General features: G+C 43.9%; 1 protein-coding gene and 1 long non-coding RNA gene across 2 annotated transcripts; one reads left to right on the top strand and one right to left on the bottom strand.

The window, feature by feature from the left end:
• Positions 1–404: 404 nt before the first annotated feature.
• Positions 405–3,653, bottom strand: LOC120817781 (uncharacterized). The gene is made up of 3 exons (XR_005712006.2): positions 2,376–3,653; positions 2,217–2,290; positions 405–591 (listed from the first exon to the last, which is right to left on the bottom strand). It is a non-coding gene; the product is annotated as an uncharacterized LOC120817781 (long non-coding RNA).
• A 521-nt stretch (positions 3,654–4,174) lies between these two features.
• On the top strand, positions 4,175–16,872 carry LOC120817760 (uncharacterized). The gene is made up of 6 exons (XM_040174274.2): positions 4,175–4,596; positions 5,184–8,175; positions 10,473–10,642; positions 11,888–12,009; positions 13,411–13,525; positions 14,610–16,872. The coding sequence occupies exons 2-6, from the start codon at positions 5,703–5,705 to the stop codon at positions 14,739–14,741; spliced, it is 3,012 nt and encodes a 1,003-aa protein (XP_040030208.2). The 5' UTR covers positions 4,175–4,596; positions 5,184–5,702; the 3' UTR covers positions 14,742–16,872.
• The last annotated feature ends 187 nt before the right edge of the window (positions 16,873–17,059 follow it).

The following is a 17,059-nucleotide window of genomic DNA, read 5'->3' as shown; positions in this document are numbered from 1 at the left end:
CTTCAATAATTGGACATTTTTCTGTCTATTGTTTTTATGCATATTATTGATTTTTAAATTATAAATATATAACATCTGATACACAATATCTGATGTTCTATGCATAATATATATACAATGATATATAGGATATTGCATGAATCAATTTTTTTAAATGATAATAGTTGTGACTGTTCACTTTTAGATCATATTTCCTCTGTAAAGTCCACCTTTAAAGCCATTTTTCCATGATAGAGTGTCACTCATCACAATATTTTCATCCAGCTGTCAGCTTGCATGGGCCCCCCCCCACACCCCCCATCGCTCTCCTCGGCCCTAGTTTATACCACGCACAAGTTTGTTTAATAACAGCTCAGTCAGACCAGACTTCAAATCTGTCACGAATGGGGTACAAGAGACAGCCGTGAGGTAAGTACAATAGTTTATTGACAAGATAGCGGAACCAGACGGATATATAATGAATAGGCAGGCAGATGATCAGGATGGAACGTTAACTGGAGGGTAGTCCGAGTTCCAGGTTACGGACTGGAGGAGAGTCCCTTGGAGCAGCCGGTAGGGATTCAGGTACGTAGCGTTAGAGTCTGCGGTGTCCTGTAGAGACCAGACCAGACACTCAAACCAGACCAGTGTGTGAAGAGGCAACGTGATCTCCAAAACCTGTTCGTAAAAATGTATACGAAATATTTGACATAGAAATTCGTAACAATACATACTAACTGGCGGGGGTTAACCACGCCCCTTGAGTGAACGTCTCTCCACCGTGTTGGATTCTTGAGTGAACGTCTCTCCGCCATGTTGGATTTTTTCAGGAGGTTAGAGTTAGTATTGTATTCTTAGAATTTAACATTGATTTCTCGTTTAAAAATACAATCATAACACGTTTATTTTACATCGTTAGACTTCACGAAGTGTGTTTACGGGGTGCAGGTCCCCATTCACTTTGAATAGGGTGACGTCATCAGTTGCAGTCCGTATTTATTTAGTATGTATCACTACGAATTTGTATCTTCAAGATTTTCGTATACATCTTTACGAACAGGTTTTGGAGATCAGGCTGGAAGAGGATTCAAATATAAAGGGAGGTGACTGATGATGTGCAGGTGATGGTGACTGTGAACGAGTGGGAGGAGTGAGTGAAGCTGGTGGGATCCTGACAAAATCACACATGATGATTCAAACGGCACACTGAGGAACATTGGATGCTGTAAAAGTAGTTACTCTCAACCCATTCACACTTTTTGTAGATTGCCACACTTGTGTTGACTGCCCCCAAGAGACAAAAGCAAGTAAGATCTCTGCAGTCAAATCATATGAAATCAGTCCCCATCAAATGTGTGTGTTCAGGTGTGATTAATAGTCTTTCCCCTTTTCCTCTTAATCTCCCACGCTATCACCTCCAACCCCCTCATAATCCTCTCTGGCCTCAGAAAATTCTCCCCCCTGCATACCCTCCCGCACATTCCAGTGAACAAAGGCACGCGTAGCGTACTTCAGATCAAACTGAGCCCAGGCCTCTGCAATAGCAGTGGTGTTGCTCAGCATGCACGCTGACCTTCTTTCTGGACCTTGGCCAGGTCTCCACCAGGAACTGCAGTTGCAGGCTGATACTGGATCTCGGCCTTGAAACCAGTGGGGCACGAGTCCACAAACTGGATGGAGCGCTTGGTGTGATGGTGGTATTGGCCGCATTCACATCTTTAGGCATTACATCATCACGGTACGAAAGGAAGCGCCCCATGTACGACTCTTTGCTGTCCTTGCTCCAAAATGGTGGAACGAGCTCTCTGAAGACATCAGGACCGCAGAGAGCCTTCACATCTTCCGCCGCAAACTAAAGACACACCTCTTCAGACTCTACCTCGACTAAAAGACTAACAAATTGTAGCACTTAAATTGTACTTATAATGGCTCTTATCTATAGAAAATGTAAATTGGCTCATTTGATGCAATTGCACTTTCTTGTTTCTTTTTCTTCTGTGTTTGTGGTTTATGGTTGAATGCACTTATTGTAAGTCGCTTTGGATAAAAGCTTCAGCTAAATGACATGTAATGTATTGCCGCAGCGAGGGTTGCATTTCACAAATTAATTAGCTGGCTCAAAGCAGGAGTTGTCCAGTGTGAGTGGCCCAGGGTGGTGTGGGTGGTCAGGATGGAGTTGTAGGGCTCCACCACAGCATTGGACGGTGGGTAGATGGAGAACTCCAGCTTGGACTTACTTAGGATGTAGTCGACAGACAGATGCTCCATCAGGGGAGAGGTGAAGCCGGTCCCACCTCTGGAGCTGGTCAGACTGTGGCAGGAGACAGTGATCACACGTGAGATACTGTCATTTTATTTGAATCCAACGATGGATCCTCAGATATCAAGTTACCCACCAGCTTGGGAATCCTGTCCAGCACTACGCCTGTGATATTGTTTCCACAGGCTTAATTGTTAGCAGCATCCTCCTAAGCAGTGATCAGCTGCTCAGGGTGGAACAGGCGGCAGTAAGTCCCCCTGTCCACCTCATCTGAAGAGACAAAAATATTTTATCACTTAAATTAAATTTTCCCAAATTATTGCTCAGCTAGAATTGATGACACTGAACGATAACATTGGGCTCCAGGTCCACGAGAACCTCTTTAATTTCAGAAAATACAGAAATGGCAGAAGCTGAAGTGGATTTAAAAAAATTGCTGAAAACACCGAAATTAGAATATCTGAAAAGAAAAATGCAAAATACTGAAATGAATTTCAGAAAATTGCTGAGCATACAGACATGAAAAACGCTGAAATGAATTTCAGAATTTTGAAAATACAGAAACAGCTAAAGCTGGAGCGAATTTTTTAAACATTATGTAAATACAGAATTAAGAAAAGCTGAAATAAATGTAAAAACATTGCTGAAAATACAGAAATGAGAAAAGATGAGATGAATTCTTAAAAATGGCTATGTAGTAATATTAGCAGTAGTATTAGTTGTGGTACTGGTAGTACTAGCAGTAGAAGAAGTATTAGTAGTTTTAGTATTAATAGCAATGGGAAAAATTGTAGTAGTGTTAGTAGTATTACTAGTAATATCAACTGTAGTGCTAATACCATTAGTAATTTTTACTGTTCAAAACCTGCCCTCTTTGCTTCCACCTTCTGGTGTAAGTGAGATACCTTCTGTATGCTATGTGTGATTTTATTCATACACACTAATGAAAAGCTCTTACACGTACTAGTGAAAATTGTCCACACAACATATAATATATGTGAAACACTCCCATATGTATCTAAACTTTGTATGTATTTGGAATCATATGCACGAGATTCATTTATGAAAGTATAAATGTTCAGCAATACATACGCAACCTTTTCTAATTCAATTTCCATTCTAGAAGAAGAGAAGAGGAGAATAAGAAGTGGGCGTTCCCGTGTAAAGACTACATTTGCGGGTAATGTAATGATGGTAATAAATCGAGTCATAAGTAGTGTCCTATTTATATAGACTTCCATACATTCAGAAATCGTTTAGCATCCAGGACTCCACGGTAAAACGGACTGTCAAAACGTCCACGGACCCTTTGAGAAAGTGATATGCACACGGGTACGTGACGTCATTCCATCGTGTGCGCGTGTGTGTTGTCAGTATACTTATCTATTGCTGTGATGATGCTGTTCGACGGAGGCTGAAAGAGAGAGTGTGTGTGTATGAGGAGCAAACAATGCCACAAAGAGGGGGGACGCAAGCGACCGCAGTGTCAACACGTGTTGTTTTGTGTGTTTTAATATCACAGTATGATGGAGCCGACTTTAAAGAGCTTAACTTCAGACTCAAAAACTGAGACACTGTTTATAAGTAGCGGTGTCTTATTTTGTCTTTTCAGGTGGCCTCTCATCACATCCAACAGCCTACTAAAGGAAGGTTATGCACGACATTCAAAGTCCTACAGCCTTAGTTTAGTAAGAAAATCGACCTCGCCATCTTTAGTCTGCAACACTATTTTCAATACATTTTTCAAGTTGTTTTATAATCCCATCACAAGAACATTGATTGGGAAGCAAATACAAATACTACCAACTGGAGCTATGCTTAATATACCACATCTATCCGTGAAGGCTCGTGCTTGCGTTCTCCTCTATGACATCACAACCCCGCGTACACTTCCGCTCTGCGCGGCACGAATCGCCTCTCCTACAGATGAGTGGGCTGCAAGTGGAATTAGCTCTCCGTCATCCTGCTGGCTGAGCGCACCGGAGGCTACTGCGGTACGATGCGGCGACGCACTGTGCCCCGCCGCGGAGGATGAGATGATGCGCAATGGCCGCACGAGTGCGGAGAGGGGAGCGGAGGGAGCAGAGACCGAAGTAGGATTCCACCGCGGTGCTCGACTCTAATACCGAGGAAGGGGACAGGAGCCGATGCGTGTTTGACTCATTTGTACTCCCCGAAGCGCCAGTGGTGCAGGCCGCCTGGATGGACGATGGGTGGCTGATCTCAGTGAAGGACGCTCCACGGCGCGAGGAGGGGAGGAATAGGACCTGTCTGCAAACAGCGACGAATCAGCGACATATTATGTAAAGGACGCTTCTTTCCAAACCCGAACCAGAAACACCGAAGCGTCGAGGAAGGTGAGAGACAAACGAGGCTTTCCTCGTGCATCGCTTTCTCTCAAGACACGCTGGCTGGAGATGCCGATTTTCCAGGTGGCGTGTGGTTTTGATGTGGTTCATCTTCATCACAGCGGCAGCTGTGGCTGTTGTTAATATGCGTGGTCCAAGCCTATTTATGTGAATTAAATCCGTTAAACTCTTTAGGCATGATCAGTGAACGCATAGACGGGCACGATGTTTTATTCGTAATCTATGCGACGATTATGCGCTGCTGATGCAACAACTGATCTAATCGGTGGACATGATTGTGAATGCACATGAATAATGTGTCTTTATTGTGTTTAAGTAGTCTGTGTCAGATGTGTGACCTTTGACACACTCGCTGCCCCGTGGACATGATAGCTGTAATCCAGTTAGGCTCCTCAAAGTGGATCCCAATCACCTCTTTGTGGTGTTAATTAAGGATGAGAAATTAAACGGTTTTCAACATTTGTTATCGTTTATTAATTACCTAGAATCTGCCTTAATTACTTTCAAATTAATCAGGAAAGTAATGCACGCATCACATCATTTTAATTTCATTGTTTTGTCCCTCTTCCCTGCAGGTTGTTTTATGACGGCGAGGACGGTGAAGCTCTGATGACCGTTTTACTGAACATCAATCCTGAGAATCAAACTTCTTATTATCCTCTTGGTTATCAGAGCTGATGGCTGGATGGCTGACCTGGGCAAGGTTGTTTTTTTTCGCCAGAAGACTCTCAAAGTTAGAGAGCGTTAAAGTGAAAACAGAAGCACAACTCTATCTTCCAGTCAGGAAAAGGGTTCTTTTTTCCTTTTTTATTGTCCCAAAACTCAGTTATTGACAGAACGACCTGTTAAAAGACTGGCGAGATTCAGCTCTCTCTTGCACTGTCAAGTAAACTAATCAGTAAGAATTACTCAAAAGAATTTCAGCTATTTCGTAATGCTTAGCTACTTTTTTCTAAACTATGATATTTTTACCTTTGCGCTGTCACAGAATCAAAAATAGACTCTTGACAGTGCCAGCGTTCGCTCACAAAATAGAAGACCCAACAGGCTAAATCTTAACAAAGCATAAGTGCGGACTAACCGATAGAACATAGATGAGGCCAACAACGAGCAGCATGCTCCAGCAGAACAACAACAACAACTACCCCTGCCTGAATGTGTCGGCCTCCACCAGGGAGATGCTGCAGAAGTGCTCCCGAGCCTCTTTGCCCTTCCCCAGCCGAATGGAGCTGGGCCTTGGAGACCTGCCGCTAATCCGGGGCCTCCGAGCCTGGGCCCTGTGCTCCAAGAACCGCCGGAAGGCTGGTGGTCTCCTGAGTGGGGGACAAGCGCCCATAACTTCTCCTGCGGGCCGTGGAGGTTCGACCTCCTGCACCCGGCCTGCGGATGTGTACCTGAACAGGGAGTGGGGTTGCATGGGGTACGGCCTTCCATTGGGGCTGGATGCCAGGCAGGCTGGGATCGGATCTTTGGTCACAGTTGCCACTCTGAAGACCTCCGAGGGCAGCGGGAAGACACAGACCCAATGCCTCTTCCTCCGGACTGAGAAAGGGAGCTTTTTGTACTCCACGGCGAAGCCCGGCTCCGCTGTGACTGCCGGCGCAGCCTCCAGCGTGGTGGGGGGATGGCTGAGGGGGAAGACAGGAGGAGGCAGAGACATCCCAGCCGGGAGGAGGGACCACGGACTGACTCCGCCGGCCCATAACGGAGTAAACCGGGTGAGGGTGCGATCCGGCCGGAGATGGAGGAAGTCCAGCAATCCAGCAGCCCGGGAGAAAACAGACGTGAACAGAAAGAGGCAGCAGGGTGTCAGGGAGGATCCTGCTGCAGAATTCACTCTGGAAGAAAGGCAGGAAGAGCGAGACAAAGGGGGCCTGGCCGGTAAACACTCTCCCAGAGGAGAGAAAGAGGAAGCGTGCAAAAGTCCAAGATGCTGCCACAGTGCTGCTCCCAAAAGCTGTACTCAGTGTGGAAAAAGAGCACCGAGGAAGGAAAGCCAGGATGAATGCGATGGAGGGGAGAGTCCTACAAGAGGAGCCTCAAACGGTGAGGGGAAAGGAATGAGAAAGCAGAGGCAAAAGGAGGAGGAGGAGGAGGAGAAGGGAGGCATCTGCAAGTTAAAGTCACCCAACTCACAGTTGGCTGAACCAAACCGTGACCTAGAAGCTGAACCCTTTCTTCCAGAATCCCACAGCGGCCGTGGCGCTGAAGAGATTAAAAAAGCCGAGAGCAACGAGGAGCAGAGGACGCAAACCTCTCAAGGAAAGGATAATTATTCAGAGAAAGAGCAGGATACAAAATCTGAGGTTCTGAAAATGCTTACTGGAAATAATGATTTGATTCATGGCCACTCTAGACAGGTGGCTGATGACTTTGACTTTCCCCATAATGTGGAAGCAGATCAAGAATCAATGAAAGAGCTGAAGAACGTCGATCATGAAGACGAGGAAGGAAGGATAAATCAGACTTCGGCTGAACTCTCTGTCACGACTGCCCGGTATGAGCCCGTCCCCGTCTCCGCCTGCGCTTCCTCCATAAGCACTTTAGTTTCCCTTGAAACTACAGTGCAGAGAAACTACAGTGAAGAGCCAACGATCGTTGGTACAGACAATGTAGTTGTCAGCAGACTTGAGCAACAAGAAGTGGACCTTGTGGCTGACGAGAACAACACTGTGAACGACAGCACCAGCGGAAAAGCCCAGTCTTTCATCCAAAATGTGTTGAACGGCAGTCAGCCAGAGGAGAGAGAAGCTTCATCATCGCCCCAAATACGCGGAGATCCTTCCCTCTTTGATAAAGAGCCGAGGAGCGTGACAGGAAACAGGTGCAACTATTGTACAACTGGACTTACCAGAGCAGAGCGGAGGGAAGAGCTGGCGCAGGAAGCAAACGTGGAAGCGAATGTGCCGGAGAGAGTAAATCCTGACAATGGAGTTGAAGCTGGAGCGATTTGGCGGAGGGGGGGCATTTGCAGCGAGCTGGACGACGGTGACGGAAAAGGCGATGGCAGCATGGCCAGAAATGACAGTCATAGACGAGGGTCAATGTCAAACTGTGCAGGGGAAGACAAATGTAGGTCAGTGGAGTTAGTAGATGATCGCAGGGGGCGGCAGAAAGAGGTCAGAGGCCGCTGCGAACAGACATGCATCAACCACGTTGAAGCAAACGAAGAGGCGAGAGCGAACGTCACTAATGCCGCCTGTGCCGATCCCTCCACCACTCTTGCACCCTCCCTGGCTAATCCTGCCCCCACTTTGCCCCCCTTGGGATCCATGGCAACCTGCCTGCCCTGTCTGGAGGCGGTGGAGGAGGAAGAAGAGGAGGAAAAGGGGAAGGAAGGGTTGGGAGTGCCGGTCCGAGACCAAGAAGGAGGCCATGAAGGCAACGGGAGATTAGGGGGACGACTGGAGGAGCAGGGCGAGGAGAGGGGCTGCACCGTGGCCACTGAGGAGGAGAGGGACGAGGAAGATGAGTTTGGAGTGTTCCTGCAGGCGGAGGGAGAGCCGGCCTGGAGTGACGAACACGCCACGTCTGCCTCAGTGCCTCGTGGGAGCCGAGAACGTGTTGGTGAGTCTCACAATTGTTAGTCTCTTTGTATGTCTCCTGGCCGGCCTTCCCTTCTCTCGCTCCCTTTAGCCTCTGTCTCTCCCGTCCGGGAGCTTAAGTTACTTTGCCTTTCTGGTTTGACATGGACACGGGACAGAGGATCTTTTGGTTAAAGGCAACTACTATTAAAAGGCTTTAGAAGTCAAAGAAGTCTTTTAAAGACGTCTGAAACGTACAGATTTAGAGACACTTTCAAACTCGCTCAGAGTGTTGGTGCGTTTTTAATCTTCTGTGCTGTTTCAGGAATGCGCGCACACACACACAAACACACACACACACAGCTTTCTAAGGGCTACACCACATCACATGAACTCTTTACCTCACAGCTAATCGTTCTGCTGTGTTAACCATGCTGTGTGTTCAAATGTGAATGGGTTCTTCCATATGTTACAGCATGAATTAGCAGCCACAGCATCGTTCTGCGGTAAACAAGGAGACGTTTTAAAATGATGTTACGTAAGGTTACGGTGATGCAATAACTGTAACACAATTCAGAAACAATTATATGGTGTGATGTTCTCAAACTCAGATAAAGTTTATACCTTTCCCACACTTCTTCTTCATGGCAACAACAAAACAAATTAACAATGTCAATACCTGGAAAGAAAATCTTGAAATGGTATAGTCCTGTTTTTCAAAACTGCTAAATAATAAATACACAAATAAATAAGTAACCAAATGGTGTCAGAATCCTCCACAGAGCTCTGAGCAAGAATGTCGACTGATTAAAATAATGATCTGACAAATTGAATTGGCTCTTATTCACTCAACACAGATGCAGCTGATTGCGTGACGTCTTTGACTCTTTTGCCTTTTCTGTGTTAATCAGTCCTTATGCTCCCTTTTAGCTAATTAACTAAGCCCGGTTTTAGACTTCCGGGCCAAACGGGGCTAACTCCCATTGTTTACTCATTGTTTATTTCAGTTTCAGTACCCCTTGCCTTTGACTAACCAAGTAAGAGCAGGAAGAGAGTAATAGTCCAGTTTGAGAGAAGGTCAGGGTGGATAGTTAGATAGGTCAGACTGGTTGGGTCATGACATCCGATGTTTGTGTAAGAGATCAATGCATGCAACAAGCTGAAACTGACACGCCTTTCCTCACACGTTCATAACTGATGCCGGACGCAGACCTAGAGGGTTATAGTTTGACGCGTATTTGAGTTATGAATGACAATGTGTTGAACCGATGCAGAACCACGGGTATGTCACATGAGTAAAGTAATGAACCTTCAATAGGTTAGTCACTATGGAACTAAAACATTATTTAATTGTGTGAAACTTAAAATAATTAATAAGTAATGGAGAATCATGGAGAAACCTTTCTCGGTCTTGTAAGCACACTTGGCCCTGCAATAGAAATTAGACTCTACGCTTTCCTGACCTGAATTCCTAACCAATCCGTCATTCTGGCTACGTGGTATTAATCATTCAGAGTTGGGTTTAGGAAGGAGGAGGCAGAAAAGAGGGCCCGGGACACTGGGCTCCTTCTATGCCTGAGGCAATGGAGCAATGGATGGAAGAAAGAATCTCACAAAGGCAACTCAAGTGTCAGAGATAATTTGTGCAATATCTCAGCAATGGAGGGTTAGATGGCGCCTAGGCAGCAGAAACCAACCACACAATGAGACCCAAACATTCACCTACTTGTTTCCTTGCAACAAGCTGATTAACGGTAACGATTAACTCGTCATACACTGCTGCTAAAAACGAAAGCCCAGGTTTGATGGATACTCTGATGTCGAGTCTTAAGGGTTTCGCCGATACGGATTCAACACCTACTTCCAACTTATGTTCCTGTGACTGATCTCTGAGGAGTAAAATAATCAACACTTATGATGACTCGGTGGGGACTTTTAGACAAAATTATTGTTTGGCTTGTGAAAAAGTCATTATATTCTTCTTTTAAATCTATCAAAATGTTTCGGTGCAATTACTTTATATTGTAACTGGGACGTTGCTGGGAAAGCTGGGAGTACTGGAGTGTCTTTGCCGTTTGCTTAAATTAACCCTCTTAATTAGCAAATCTAATGATTCATCTTGATTGAAAACAATGGCATAGACAAAGTTATGATTATAGGTGCCAGTTGTTAGCACTCTGTTCCTAGCAAACGTCTTCAATGCAATGTTCTGCAGGTCGTCTGTCCAGGTGATCAGAATGAGGGCAAAGTCGAGTGGAAACACACCGCACAACATTACACGGACGTCTACAACAGAGACGGTGCACTCTAATATTAACCATGTTTGTGTTTTAAAAACAGCACTTGGAAACCACTGGACGCCGGGCTGGACGGACAGCTCTTTCCACCAATCGGACGACACCTGGACAGCCTTTTCTCAGGATTCGTCAGGTGAAGGTAGCGATGGGGTGGCACAATGGTGGCCAAGCAGCGCCCTGGAAAAGAGCAGACTCTCGGCCAACCAGAATCTGGTAAGATTTCATTTGTTTACGAAGCGCGTTTGAGGTTGCAGTAGAAAATTCACCCTTGTGTCTTCTTTCTGGATCAACCGTGTCATTGTGGCTTAGCTTTACTGGCTGGGACTGACAGCTAGATCATTGATTTATTTATGTCAAATGTTAAGTACTTCCCATTTGTCTAATCCTATTCAGAAACAAGTATTCCAAAACATGGTTGTTTCATATGGATCATTTATTTATTGTGATTAATGAGATTAATCAAAATGTATCAATCACAATTTGGATTTACGAGTAAATGAACAAGATCGACTGCAATACTGATGTTTAAAATGCTCCTGCTCATAGAAATGAATTGAAGGAAGTGCTTCCGAAACGAACTGCCAACCAACATCACGTTCCCAGATTTGGGCCAACCTTTTGGTTCTATCGTTATAATCCCAATGTGGCAAATAGATTATTTGTCATAGCTCCATCCGCTCAGTAGGTTGACCTGAAATCTTTCTGCTTGTGAAAACACAACAATGTCCTCACATGACTTCGAGCTGAGAAGTAAATGCGTTGACACAAGCTCCAAGGCCCCTGAGGCCCGCAAACTAAATCAGTGAAGACAATATAAACCCAGTGAATTTAATATATTTTCAGTTTATAAATCCAGGCCATATTTATCAGGGCAGTTTACACAAGAAAACAGCCACCGAATACGCTAAACCAGTTGTGTCCAAAAACTGCTCATGAATCATTTTAGGTAATTATTATTTGTTCAGGATTTGGGGCGTCGTTTATTTTGTGTATGAACGTCCTCGACTCGGACTCGGCTGTACCTTGTGTTTGGTGCTATGCAAAAATGTTGGAAATTCAAATCTACTAAATCTAGAACTAATTACGAGCTTTTCCAGTTTCCTGCACCATCACCATAGAAACACAGCTGGCCCTGACGTAGCCCTGGGAATTGGTTGACTATATTTTCACCCTCAAAATTCTTATTTCTTTGCTGTAAGTACTTTCTTTTCTAAAAATGGTTTAAAAAAAAAAGAAAACTGCAGGCAGAGTCTCCCAGTGGACATTAAACTCAGCAAAAAGATGCAGATGAAAAAGCTCTGTGGAAAGCTGCAGTATTGGGAGAAAAGTGCTTTAATGACTTGTGCTTGCAGTGCCACAAAGAGGCCTTTTGCTTCATATTTTGTTGAACTGTAGAGGGCTGCAAAACTCTGTGGTGGAACTGATGAGGTCTCTTTGTCTCCCGCCACCTCTCCGTAGGAGTCTGTTTTTGGTGAAGCCTTCCCCTCGCCGCCTTGTCCGTCCTCAGATGACCCCTGTGACCTACATACTGTCCCCACGCTGTCCCAGCTCTTTAGGGCACGAGCCAGCCATGACCTGGGGTAGGTGAACCATCTGCCGTTATTAAAGCCGGTTCATTTTGGATTCTCCGTATATTTGATAGCAGCGTTTACACATTATTCCCACTTCTCATGGGATATTTAGGAGCCTACAGAAAAAAAAACTACACAACATGCTTGTCAACAGCTTAAGGAAAGTTAAGTTGACCATTGTTGCTGTCAGAAGCTCGTATTTACTGTAAATCTGACAGGAAATGAATGCAGCATTTTATTTTATATTTTAGGATTTCATTTAATTCTGCAGCTGTCCAGTGGTAGTTCATAATGTATTCAAATCCGAAAATTCACATTTTGGGCCAAGTCGGTATCTTTTAGCGTCATTGTGCTATTTTTCTAAGCCCATCTGAGGATGTTTCCCCCCGTCCCACCCTGAGACATTACTACATATCAAAATGAAAACATCCCTCAGTGTGCTTCACATACAGTAAGCTGTATTTTTGGTGACAGCTCCTCTCCACAGCATCTTTACTTATGAGAGAACGTATATTTCGGTTATATCTCCAAACTTTGCAGAGCTAACATTTACTGAGTTTATTGATAACCTTATTGATTAGCTTAGGTTGTATGTAGTCTGAGAGGGCATTTCCATTTTAAACACCTCATTCAAAATTATTTTGTGATTCATTCACCAACATTCAACGTGGACATGAATCACAAAATAATTTTGTATTAGACGTTATTAATATTAATATTAGTCCAGCTGTTAAATGGAATTTTTTAATGACTGTAAATCAGACACCAAAAGTTTGATACTTGCTGTGTGAGTTTCCAGGGTCTCCCGAGTTGTCAGAAAGAAATCGTAAATCATAAATTATTGCTCATTGCAAGTGTTAAACATTTCCCCATGTGCATCTGCTTATTTGTTTCTTTACATATTTACATTCAAATTAGGTCAGAGTTGTGCAATAATGAACCAGAGCCTTTTGGAAAGAAGTACATTTCAAACTAAAACCTCTTTTGGAGTTTTGTTTGAAATGTGTATTTATTTTGGAAATGAGGTTGTGTAAAGTTATGTGGATTGCGACCACCATGTGGTGAAAGTGGTGAATTGGTAAAAGGAAGCGCTGAAGACCATTTCTGAAAATAGGACATGGATACTTATTTATATATACGGCTATAGACAGACGCACTGTGCTGTGCATGACTGGTTATCAAATACAGCGTATATTATATGATAATTATAAAGTGTTATAATGAAGTTCTGAACAACATTCCTGATTAATGAGCATTTGTGTTTCAGCATTTGTGTGTCATTCAGCTCTCGCTGAATGACGACTTTGTCTGATCTCGTCTGACGTTTTTCTCACATCCTCTGTCCCTCCGGGACAGGAAAACAACATCCACTAAACCATTGCATCATCGTTGTTCTCTTTGACCCCACAGGCTGTTGGACGGTTTCCACGACTTGAACAAAATGATTTGCCAGAGATACAGGAGAGCGAGCGGCGTGTCTCGTGACCTGCTGCTGAGGTCTCTACACCTGGAGCCGCCGTGCTCTGTGAGTATCATCTCTGACCCCGGAATGGCTCCGGACATTTCAGCCTTCTGTGAGAAAACGCAGCAAATTGAATGTTACGTGAAGTGATTTTTCTCTCCACACACATACACACACACACACACACACACACACACACACACACACACACACACACACAAACACCCTTCCTACGGATACACATTTCATGCAGAGGGATTATCACAGAGTGCTTAGCGTTCCGTTTTGAGGCTGTTAAGCTTCAAGGTTGTTAGATAGAATTGGTCGGGACTTGCCTTCGTAGATGGTCAAATGACCGGACGGTGCAGTTTGACTGATGAAACCTGCGGCTCCATTCAAATGAAGTGACCGCTTTTCTATGCAAAACACTCCTGCAAGCGGCGGATTAACGAGTGCACCAGGCCGGCTGGTCTCACAGTTCTCTTTGATGAAGCATTATAGGGGAAGATACACCTCTTCCAGTTTCCTTCCTAACACGTTTTGTTGTTTTATCTATTAATCATGACTTTTCTTTCAACATATTATAATTTATTCGTAATCTATGTGTAAATCGGCTAAAATTACTGCATTGGATATGTTCTACTTCATAATAATACTGTGTTAAAGTGGATTGATCAAGCCCATCACAGCTTTACAATATTTAGGGCATATTTTGAAACTTCATTTAATTATGATTTATTGCTGATCAAATATATGCGATGATATATTTTGTTGATTAAATAATTAGCGGTCCCCTGTGTAGTATTTAGGGGATCTTTCAGCAGAAATGGAATGTAAACTTCCTAACTATGTTTTTGTCAGTGAATAATCAGCTGAAACTAAGAATTGTTGTTGAATACACCTTCAAGTCCTTCTTGTTTCACCGCGAATTTTCCACAGTAGCTCAGAACGGACAAACCGGTGCTCTAGAGACACCTGAAGGCCACTGAAGCTATTATTATACTAACATGTTGTAAAACTTTTAATCTAATTTAACTTCTAAAAACCATTGGTGACTGAACCCATCACTTCAGCACTTTATCCAGTTACATTTTAGCAGGTGTTCACTTTGTCTAATATCGCTTACGCGTCGTTCTCGTCTTTGCAGGAAAGCAGAACTGCATCCCGGGCCGCCAATCGCCACCTCTCCCCCGGCCTCCCCTCAGCCAATCGGCACGCTCAGAATGCCGCAGCTAAGCGACGGCTGTCCTACGACTTCAACAAAAACGTCACGGAGTAACAGGCTCAGCTATGGCTGGACTGTGATTCATCCATGTTTCCCCGAAGAGCTGCAGGGTTTTTAACCCCGTCGTGTCGGACCACATGTCATGTAGACAACACGTACTATCTGCTAGTCAAATACCGACTGACCTTTTGACTCTTTGCACTCTCCCTGTTTGTTTAAACCTGAGCCAGTGAGTAGAAACAACCTGGAGGAAAACTGAGCAACTCTTTGGTATGAGAAGTTGTCTCCTCTGGATCCCGTTGATGTATACTGGTGGAGTGTTTCCTTTATGTGCCACTGTGTTCACCACCACCAACACCACCACCTTTCTAGTCTCATTTTCCACGTCGAGCTTGATTACAGCCGGCTGTCAAAGATTGTTTGTGTCATGACATGTAGCTACGAGGTTGTAACTATGTCAACTAAGTTAATTTATAATCAACCTGGGGTTTTCCCCTCCTGTTCACTTATTACCTGAAGTTGTACCTTAACAGAACAATTCTATCTGTGTCAAAGCTGCTGTTTTGTGTGGGACTTGTCTCATGTTAGAACTAGGGAAGTACCCTTTTGGGTTGTCCCTGTTTAGGTGTTGGCTCATTGCTTGTATCCAGGTCTGGTAAGTGCTGCGGGCAAGTGAAGAAGAGTATGTTTGTGAGCTTAGTACATCCAGCGTCCGGCAGCATGACTGAGCTCCGGTCAGCGGGCCTGTTGGTGACATGCCAACGCCTGCAGAGCCCTGAAGCTCCTCCGCCGCTGCTGCAGAGCATTTATTTAATTTTTTCAAGATCTGGGTGTTCGAAATTGCTACAAAGTCAACACGTTACTCTATGGGGACCCCAGAAAACCCAACCAAGTGTAAAGTAGATCAGAGTGAGTCTTCCCTAGAAATGCGAAGGTCACACAGACAGATTTCTTGCCTCATGGTCGGATTAAATCTCAGTGGGTTGAGCCAAACCAAAATATTGACTTGAATGAATGATTCAAGTAAATCGTTTGCTTTCTATCTTATCTGTATTGGTTTCATCAAACATTTTATACCCGTTTCTCCTTCACTTTTTATCTTACCTTCTGCTAAACATGATCCAGAACATGAGTTTTCTCAACTCAATGAGATTTATTCTTCTCCTTGAGCAGCTCTACCTTTTTTGAGCTACTCTGTATTTTAAAGTCTAATACAAGGCCACTTCCTGTAAAAACTAAATTTACAGTAATAGTTTCAAATACAGAAAAAGAAATGCTCCACCGGTTTAGTTTTTTCCGCAAAAAGAAAACTGCCTTTTGCTTACACTCAACTCTGTCTTTCACCTCATAACCGCAAGAACACGTAACATGTCAACTCCGAAGAGAAACCCACCGTACAACACGTCTCCACCAATAATGTCAGCTGCATGTCAAGGCTCACCCCCGCCCCTTTCCTGCTTTTGAATGATAGAAGGTACACGAGTCATTTGATCCATCTGCAGGGTATTGCTTTTACTTTCAGGAGGCTGAAAATGCATCTCACATCTTTTTCTTTTACATTTTGCAGAGCGTTGCATGTGCTGTTTTATTGGGACTTTGCCACAGAATAGCGACGGAAATGAGTCCTTAAAAAAATGATTTGGGTCCTCCGAGAAATAAGTTTGTCTTCCAGTTAGTGCCAACAGGAACGCTGATGAAAGTGCCAATGTTTACGAGGACCGAAGCAGACCGGTTCAGGAGGAAACGTCGCCGCTTGTTTCTCAAACACGATCAAGTGGACTCAAACTCCAAATTTTGACACGCGATGTTTCTATATTTTCCTTTGTCTTTCAGTGCGGCTTTCCTCTCTTTCAGTACACTCACAGTTGAGTCCACTTGAAAAGTTGAATCTATGTTTTCTTTGTGAGAACATTGTTCACATTATGACTGTCAATGATGCACTGTACAATTTGAACTTAGACAGGCTGATACATCCTGTCAACTCAGAGAGTGTACTTTGCTCTGCTGTGTATTTCACTTCATGATGATGTTCTCAATCAGTCATGTGCGTGTGAGTGTGTGTGTCTCTGCCATTTGTACAAACTACAAATTGCTGAGAAAGAACAATATGAATATTTTCTGATCCGTTCAAATGAGAAAGAAGGAGTTGCCTTGGTAACCGACGTAATAAAACGATACTGTGTGATTGCTGGTCGCTTCTTGGTGACATTCAGAAGAATTCAACGCTTTTAAAATGACACATTCACTAACTGACAATGAGAGACCTTTGCTTTAAAAAAAACAGAAAATATATTTTTTATATGTATGTAAATATATGTTTAAAACATGCACGTTATATAAAATCATGCAGATTTTTGGACAGTATGTCAATC

This window comes from Gasterosteus aculeatus, chromosome 1, assembly GCF_964276395.1.
Source record: "Gasterosteus aculeatus chromosome 1, fGasAcu3.hap1.1, whole genome shotgun sequence".
Taxonomy (NCBI): Eukaryota; Metazoa; Chordata; class Actinopteri; order Perciformes; family Gasterosteidae; genus Gasterosteus; species Gasterosteus aculeatus.
Note: the sequence above shows the minus strand (reverse complement) of the source record. Positions and strands in the feature narration are given on the sequence as shown.